Source organism: Platalea leucorodia (genome assembly GCF_965183815.1).
Source record: "Platalea leucorodia genome assembly, contig: HAP1_HAP1_SCAFFOLD_266, whole genome shotgun sequence".
Taxonomy (NCBI): Eukaryota; Metazoa; Chordata; class Aves; order Pelecaniformes; family Threskiornithidae; genus Platalea; species Platalea leucorodia.
In genome coordinates, this window is record NW_028121306.1 from 409 (window position 1) to 8,975 (window position 8,567).

The 8,567-nt window shown below is 52.6% G+C and overlaps 1 protein-coding gene across 1 annotated transcript; it reads left to right on the plus strand.

Annotated features, from left to right (window-relative positions):
* Positions 1-6,097: 6,097 nt before the first annotated feature.
* On the plus strand, positions 6,098-7,057 carry LOC309603941 (olfactory receptor 14C36-like; the record flags this gene model as incomplete). The annotated part of the gene is made up of 1 exon (XM_082338818.1): positions 6,098-7,057. The coding sequence occupies one exon, from the start codon at positions 6,098-6,100 to the stop codon at positions 7,055-7,057; it is 960 nt and encodes a 319-aa protein (XP_082194944.1).
* Between the last annotated feature and the right edge of the window lie 1,510 nt (positions 7,058-8,567).

Consider the following 8,567-nt stretch of genomic DNA (forward strand, 5'->3'; position numbering starts at 1 on the left):
TGGGAGGGTAAAAGGGAGAAAACTCGTGGGTTGAGATAAGAACAGTTTAATAGCTGAGGGAAAAGAAAATAGAAGAGTGGTATTAGTAGTAATAATAATCTCATAATAACAATACAATAATAATAACCAAAGGAAGTGATACACTATACAATTGCTCACCACCCACCGACCGATGCCCTGAGCAGCGATTGTTGCCCCACAGACAACTCCCTCCAGTTTCTATACTGAGCATGATGTCACATGGTATGGAATAGTCCTTTGGCCAGTCTGGGTCAGCTGCCCTGGCTGTGCTCCCTCCCAGCTTCTTGTGCACTGGGCAGAGCATGGGAAACTGAAAAGTCCTTGATCAGTGTGAGCACTACTTAGCAACAACTAAAACATCAGTGTGTTATCAACATCATTCTCATCCTAAATCCAAAACACAGCACTGTACCAGCTACTAGGAAGAAAATTAACGCTATCCCAGCTGAAACCAGGACATCCCTCAGGAGAGGGGAGTGAGCAAGCAGCTGGCGGGGGGCTTAGCGGCTACATTATGGACTTATTTCTATTTTCACTAAAAACAGTAACAGTAGCATACTCTAACATTTCTTTTCTCCTTCTTGATGATGATATACTTAATTTCTTTACTTTTATTCCTCTCCTTCATTCTTACTTGACAAGACAGCTATAACTTAACAGAATTTAGCCCTTGGCATGAAGTTTTTAGAACAATGGTTTTTCTCTCATTGCGAGCTCTTTGTTATCATTCCATGGTAACACCTCTTAGACAATATTGCCCCTAATTCATTTCTGCTCTCTTTCATCCTTATTTCAAGTGTCTGCAAGAGGAGTTTATTTTTTTATCAAAAAAATGTCAAGGGACAGATCCCAAACTGGTGAAAGCACAAAGCAGGCCAAAGATTTACGAGATGTACACTGATACAACACCATTATCTTCCTTTTGGATCTCTGAAGACCTCATCCTTCAGCAGCATGCCTGGAAGGTCTGAAGTCCCTCCACCTGCCCTGTAGGTCAGCACTGAAGGTGAAATCACTGCGGTCAGAGGAGGTGTTTTGATTCTCTTCTCAGCCTAAAGCATCACCTGGGTCAGGAGATATTCCAGGACACCTCAAGGGGCATCATGCTCCTCTGGACCCAAAAGGGGAATCTCAGGTGTCATGGCATAGCAACACTTGTGTTCAGGGACCTGCTCAAAACACCCATCTCCTTTTCACTTGAGTTTGCTCAAGTAACCCTTGAGTTGATTCCCATCCACTGCTGGTTGTCTTCCTCCACAGGAGGAGAACACAGCGGGCATCCCCCATCCTCATCCTCCTTGCCAGTCTCTCCAGCAGAGCCTGTATTCCTCCACTGCAGAACTCCATGTGAGCAAGCTGTCCCACCACATCTCATTTCATCCAAAACCATCACAGTTGTGTGACAAGCCACGGGGCTCCAGCTCCTCCTGCCTCTGATCCACCTTCTCTTAGCTCTGATCCACCTCCTCCTCCACAGCTCAGCTGTGGCACCTGGGTGGAGTGCAGACTTCTCACAGGGAAACCTGAGCAGTGACCCTGACCAGAAGACCATTGGACAGCAAGCTGTGCTGCGCTGCACGTACAGCCTGGCCTTCACGCCTGTGCCATGCAGAACGGAGCCTTTGGCCGCAGGACAACTTCAGCAACTCCTTGTCACAGAGGAGCCTGCAGGCAGCTCCCACTCAGTACTGCCCTTACACCTCCTGCCTGGCCTTGCCTGTGTCTAACAATGCAGCAAGGAGTTCTCATGAGACCATCGCTTCTGTTAGACTGTAGAGATGATTGAAAGAGTTCTTCTTTTGTAATAAATGCCTGCAGTAGCTTGAATAATCAAAACAGGGGAATGGCTTTTATGGGTGGGGTGCGCATGGCATGCTGCATGTGGGTCAGAGGCCTGTTCAATGCTACACCACCTGGGGTTCCCACCATCTAAAAGGGACCTAAGATGATCTGCATGATTCTCTCTTCATAGTGTTAGTGCTTATGAACAGCATGTTAAATGATACCTCACAGAGTCTGGCTGCCTTTCTTACTCGAATTACAATGAACCAGCGGTGAAAAACACTCTCTCAGCACCCTTGCATGCAGCCCCTCCAGTCCCATGGACTGGTAAGGGTGCAGTTTGCTCAAGGAACCCCTGGCTTGATCCCCATCCACTGCTGGTTGCCCTCCTCCAGCGTCCTGCCTCAAAGCACCGAGGCCAGGGAGACCTCGCTGGTGGTAACTGAGGCAAAGAGGATGTAGAGTATCTCAGATCTATCCACACCTACTCTTACTAAATTTAGCAGTGGTCTCACAGTATTTCTGACTCTTCCTTAGCTCTTCCTGAAGTAGCAACAGCTCATCTTAATGCCCTTGGATTCTCTTTGGAGTTTCAATTAAGTTTTGAGATGAACGCTGGCAGTGCTTGGATTATGCTGTCCTTGAAGACAAGATGTATCCAGGCACGCTGTTAACATGATTGGCCTGTTCCTTGATCGAATCGCCAAGGGAGGGAGTAAAGACCCCGGTGCAGGGTGCTTTGTGTTCATGCAATGCAGGCAGCTGTTGTGTAGAGAAGGGACAGACCTTGCTTCTCTGATGGCACCTGATGGCTGATGCCTCTGACTGATGGCATCAGCCAATGGCACACAGGCACCAAATCCCACTCACTGCGATGCCGTCAGGGGTGTCTGTCACGCACCCGCCCTGAATGGGCATTGCTTTCGTGTAGGTGCTGTGCTGTCCCTGCCAGCCCTGGTGTCTCAGGTTGCTCTGTGGGCCTGGGTTTGAAAACTAAATTGAGTCGACACCCGGAATTCTGTAAGGCAATGTGGGGATGAACATGAGGCAACTGCCAACACAGTGAGTGGAGACCTAGTAAATACAGCTCATGGAGAAGAGAAAGAGAGAGCCTGAGCTCTCCCTATGGCACATGACTCCATTCCATCATAATACCTCTAGAGGCCACCCTGAACATAATGAGTAGGGAGAGGTTCAGTTGCCCTTAATTTGGGCATCAGCTGTCATTTTAGTTGTTCAAAGAAAACTCCCAAGAGTCTCCAAGAAGATGCTGTCAGTGTCTGATGTTGTCCTGTCTCTACATCTGCCAGCACCTATCTTCAATCCCTCTCTATTGCCTGCACCTATCTTTGACCACCTCTAGCACCTCAACTGTGACCACACATTTGCACCTGAACAGCTCACTCCTGGCCTCCACCACCATTAATTACCATGGGAGCTGAGGCAAGGAGCTCACACGCAGGTGCCTCTTTAATGCCCACCTGAAGAGAGGCAAGAGGAATCCCGCCTCCTGTGGGTTGGTGGTGTGCATGGGAGGGAGCAGAGTCCCCTGCCAGCCCCAGGACTACAAACCATGGAGAGGATGCCTTGCCTGACTCAACTGAATCCCTTCCCTCAGCAGGGGTAAAGGAGAGCCCTGTCTCATGTCCTGTCTAATGATGGGCCAAGAAAAGCTGATATTTGCACCTAACTGTCTCTCAGCAGGAAAATGCCACTGCTGGAAAGAAGTGTCTCTCCCCAGCTGAGGGAGGGAACATCAGCGATGCCTTCAGCCTGTTTCACAGCAGGTTCCCCTGGAGCCCCAGGGACAAATCAAGGGAGCCCAGAGAGGGCAGAGAAATTGCCACCTAGGGCTGGTCCTCTGCTGCTGAGCTGGGCTGGGCTCCTGGGACACAGGGAGCTCATGGGAAACAGCTCTGCCCAGGAGCAGCAGCTCTGCAAAGCGCAGCAGGGCTGAGGGCACTGCCTGCAGGCACCAAGGGGAGAGGAGCAGGGCAGGGAGAGCTTAAAGGCAGTCTGGGGTGTAAGGGAAGTTGAGAGCTCACTGGGGGAGAAATCTTCACAGCCCTCTACGTGGTAAGTACCTGCAGGAAGGGCAATGTATCTGCAGCTGGTGGAAAGATCTCCAAAAGCTGGTGCATCTCACAGTCAGGAGGACTGCCCCCGTTTCTCTAGTGTAGAGGAGAAGGCCGTGCTGCACAGCAGGGCTTCCCTGCTGCGCCCTCAGAGGGACAGGGCATCACAGCTGCCTTCTCCCAGGGACAGCTGCAGGGAGGTGAATGTTTGTGTGCAGCCAGGGGTGCAGCACACACACAGAAGGTCAAGGCAGAGTTTGCTATAAAGAGATTTCCCGAGCCTGTGTTTTCAGTGCCCTACTCTGAGGGCAGGGAACAGGAGCAGGGGTGGGGCTGGGGAAGGGAAAGAGAAACAGAAAAGGACCTGTCAAGTTTGGACAAGTCTTTGAGACTCCTGAGCTGTAACTTGGAGTGGCCAGTAGGTCATCTAACCGCCTCCTAAAGTGCCTTCAGCCCCTCCTCTGCCTAGGGACAGCACCAGCATCACCTCTGCTGCACCATCAGGGCTGTTCTGACCTGCCCTTCTGAACCTCCCGACAGGAACATGTGCCCAGCCAGTGCCCTGCAAACAGGCAGGTTTCTGTAGGGCCAAGGGGAGTGCACAGAGGTTGGCATGGGGTCTGTGAGTGCTGACAGGGAAAAGACATGGCACAGGGAATCACTTCCCAGGAGGAAAACCTCTAGGCAGCAGCATTACGATCAGGAAATGAGAGGAAACTTATTTAAAAGAGCAATGTTGTGGGAGGGAGAATTCAGAAAACTCCGTATCATCCCCTCCAATGCAGACCCCTGCCTCTGAGCAAGCCCCCTTGCCTTCTCTCCCACCCACCAAAGCCTCTGCCCTCAGGGCTGGGGGCTCCAAGGCGTGAACCACCTCCTCTGCAGCCAGAGCTCCAGCAGAGCCGTGGTGCAGCTCTGCAGCCACGGGCCCAGTTCCCTCTGCAGAGCGCAGGGGCTGAGAGCAGCTGCCCGGCAATGGTGGTGTCTGGGAGGTGGCGTGCACAGCTGGGGAAGGGGAACGCTGTCTGCGTGCCCCAATGCCTCTGCCCTGGCCTCTCTCAGCCAGACCCTCCCTGTATTTTTCCTTCTTTCTCCACTTGTCTGTGTGATTGCTCTTGTTATCCTGGTCTTGCTGTCAGGCTCTCTGGGGGTGGCAGTTTCAGCTGCAGAGTCACACGCTGATCTTGTGGGGCCTTTCGTGCAGGTGTGTCCCTGGGAACAAGTGTCCCAGCCTTCCTCTCATCTGTGAGGCTGTGGACGATGCAGGCTGTGGGGCTGGGGCATGAGCTGGTTTGCCCTTAGTGAGATACCATCATGAAAAAACTGAGGCATCTCCTTGAGGTATCCTTCCAAGCTGTGAGCTGCCCTCCAGAAGGCAAATCTGTCCCACAGCATCTTTGTGTTACCTGAAAGCCCCATGGAGAAGCACAGAGATGCAATGGCCAAGGAAATGCTCTTGGGTCGGTGAAATGAGCCCTGTGTGTCCTTGGCTACAAGTGAGCTGCTGAGACCTTGAGAAAGGGTGGGACATTTAGTGGTCTGCACTGGATCCCTCTGCTCTCAGCAGTGTCTGCTGGCTTTTCACAGGAACATAGCAGTGTGATCGCCCTCAGTCTCAGAAAGGTGCAAGGCCAGGGCCTCTTGGACTGAGGGACAGACCAGCTCCCCTCATTCTGCTCTAATCCCAAGGCAATGGTCTTGCCTTGCAGGATTTGCTCTGTTCTCCCTGAGTGCAACAGAAATACTGAGGGTTTCTGACATCCCAAAACAATCCTCAAGCAAGAGGGGGGAAATTCTTTTTAAAAAAATACTTTCAGTCTGCCTTCTGCAATCCTCATTCCTTAGCACTGGGAGTGCAGATGCTGACAAGCCCTTCTGTTTTAGGGGAGGTTTCATCTGACAAAGCTGAATACCAGGATTGGGCCGTGCTTCCACCATTCCCATGAACGCACTACTGCAGAGCGGGGCTGACACCTCAGCAGCCAGAGGGCAGAGGCCCAGCTCCTCAGGGCACATTCAACCAGCACAAAGCACAGCTTCAGCCATGGAGCTGAAGGAAGGTCTTCTAGAAAAGGGAAATGTGTGTGTGTTTCTGCGTGTTTGTGTGCAGCAAGAGGAGGGTCTGTAGGAAATGGCTTTTAATTTTGCTCAGAAAAGTCTCCCCTAACTTGTCAATGACTTTTCCTCCTTGCACAGGTCCCCGTGCCCAGAGGCAGCAAATGTCCAATGGCAGCTCCATCACTGAGTTCCTCCTCCTGGCATTCACGGACACACGGGAGCTGCAGCTCTTGCACTTCTGGCTCTTCCTTGGCATCTACCTGGCTGCCCTCCTGGGCAATGGCCTCATCATCACCGCTGTAGTCTGTGACCACCGCCTCCACACCCCCATGTATTTCTTCCTCCTCAACCTTGCCCTGCTCGACCTGGGCTCCATCTCCACCACTGTTCCCAAAGCCATGGCCAATTCCCTCTGGGACACCAGGGCTGTCTCCTACCAGGGATGTGCTGCCCAGATCTTTTTCTTTCCTTTCTTGATGGTAGGGGAATATTTTCTCCTCACCATCATGGCCTACGACCGCTACGTTGCCATCTGCAAACCCCTGCACTACAGGACCCTCCTGGGCAGCAGAGCTTGTGTCCACATGGCAGCAGCTGCCTGGGGCGGTGGTTTACTCACTTCTCTGCTGCACACTGCCAGTACATTTTCACTCCCACTCTGCCAAGGCAATGCCATAAACCAGTTCTTCTGTGAAATCCCCCAGATCCTCAAGCTCGCCTGCTCAGATGCCTACCTCAGGGAAGTTTGGGTTATTGTGATTAGTATCTTTGTGGAATTTGGGTGTTTTGTTTTCATTGTGCTGTCCTATGCGCAGATCTTCAGGGCTGTGCTGAAGATCCCTTCTGAGCAGGGACGGCACAAGGCCTTTTCCACATGCCTCCCTCACCTGGCTGTGGTCTCCCTGTTTATCAGCACTGCCATGTTTGCCTACCTGAAGCCTCCCTCCATCTCCTCCCCATCGCTGGATCTGGTGGTGGCAGTGCTGAACTCAGTGGTGCCTCCAGCAGTGAACCCCCTCATCTACAGCATGAGGAACCAGGAGCTTAAAGACACATTGAAGAAGCTGATTCAATCAGCTCTTTTCAGCAGCATTAACCTGCTCGTGTCTCTTCAGAAGTGATTTCAAATTAATCTCCGGAACTTCCTGTGTTTTGGGCAACTGATCTGTGATAACCGTGTCTGTCCATGCCTGCAGCCACTCCACTCCACCAGAGGCCTGAACCCAGCCTGTCTGACCCAGAGGCCTGTTCACATGTGGCTGGCACAATGGTACAGCTCGCCTCCCATGTCGCATCTCTGGAATAAAAGGGGATTTCCTCAATGCTGGTGCCTGGAGGTTGGGCTCTTCTGCCAAAGCTGAGGTCAGGCTGAAGAAATTGCCCCCACAATGCCGTGCTGCTTTGCTTGGCTTCTCCATGGGATGGGGGGAGGAGGGCATGGGGCAATGTGTTAGAGAATGGGCCTGGGCTGAGCCTTCACCTGTGGGTGCCCAGTTCCTCTGGAGATGGTGAATGATCGACAGGGATCTGCCTGGAACATCACCCCATGGCTTTCAGGCACCACGGCCCACTCGCACTGCAGAGCAGTACCAACAGCCTGGGGCCCTGTGGAGAGCACAGGGAGGGGGTAGGAGCGGCAGGTCAGGCCAGCATGGACAAACTTCCCTGGTGAAAGGCTCTCTGGGGGCAGGGACATGCCTGGAGAAGAGCAAAGAAGATACTCCCTGCTTCCAGGGGGTTATAAATGGCAAAGAGAAATCTATTTCTGAATGCACCAGCTCGGGCAGGCTTTTCTATTGCTTGGGCAGCCGGAGCAGCCTGAGGATCCTCTGGGCCAGGAGTCTTTTCCTGGGAGAGGGGCTGGCACAGAGGGGCTTGCTGGCAGTGGACAATAAGGATGTCTTGGAGACAGGAGCAGCCACTGGCTTCCATCTCCTCATGCCATGGCTGGCCCTCAGCCCTGCACCTGATGGGGAGGCTGAGACACCTCTCTGCCTCCCAGGAGCTACTGTGACCTTCAGAGGGGCTGGGGCTGTGGGGTTGAGTGTGCAGAGCTCTGCAGTACCCATCAATGGGCACTGCCATGGGGTCAGCCCAGAATGGGCTGCTTTTCTGGGCTGGACAGGGGGGAGATGGGTAGGGGGCGGGAAGTGATGGGGAGAGCCAGAGAGGGACTGGGCTGGGCTGGGAAGTGCTCAAGAGAGGAAGACACTGAAGTTAGCTGAGCTGTCCGACCTTGCAGGGTGAGGTCTCACACATATGAGGACTTGATGGAGAATAGAGAGACAGGCTTTTCACCATGGGGCAAGGCGGGAGGACAAAAGACAGGGGGTGGAAGGTGAAAGAGGAGAGATTAAGCCTGCAGATAAGGAAAGTCTGTTTCAGTGTGAGCTGAGCCAAGCGTTGGAGCAGGTCACCCAGAGATGCTGTGCAGACTCCGTCCTTGGAGGTTTCCAAACTCAGACTGGATCAAGCCATGAACAACCTGGTCTGACCCTTTTTTTTCTGGCAGGTTGGACTGCAGAAGTCCAACTTGAACTGATCCTATGGTGTCAGGCCCCTTCTCTGATAACCACAGAGCAAATGTTTATGGGGCAGGAATCTTCCTGTGCTGTATGTGACCACCTAAGC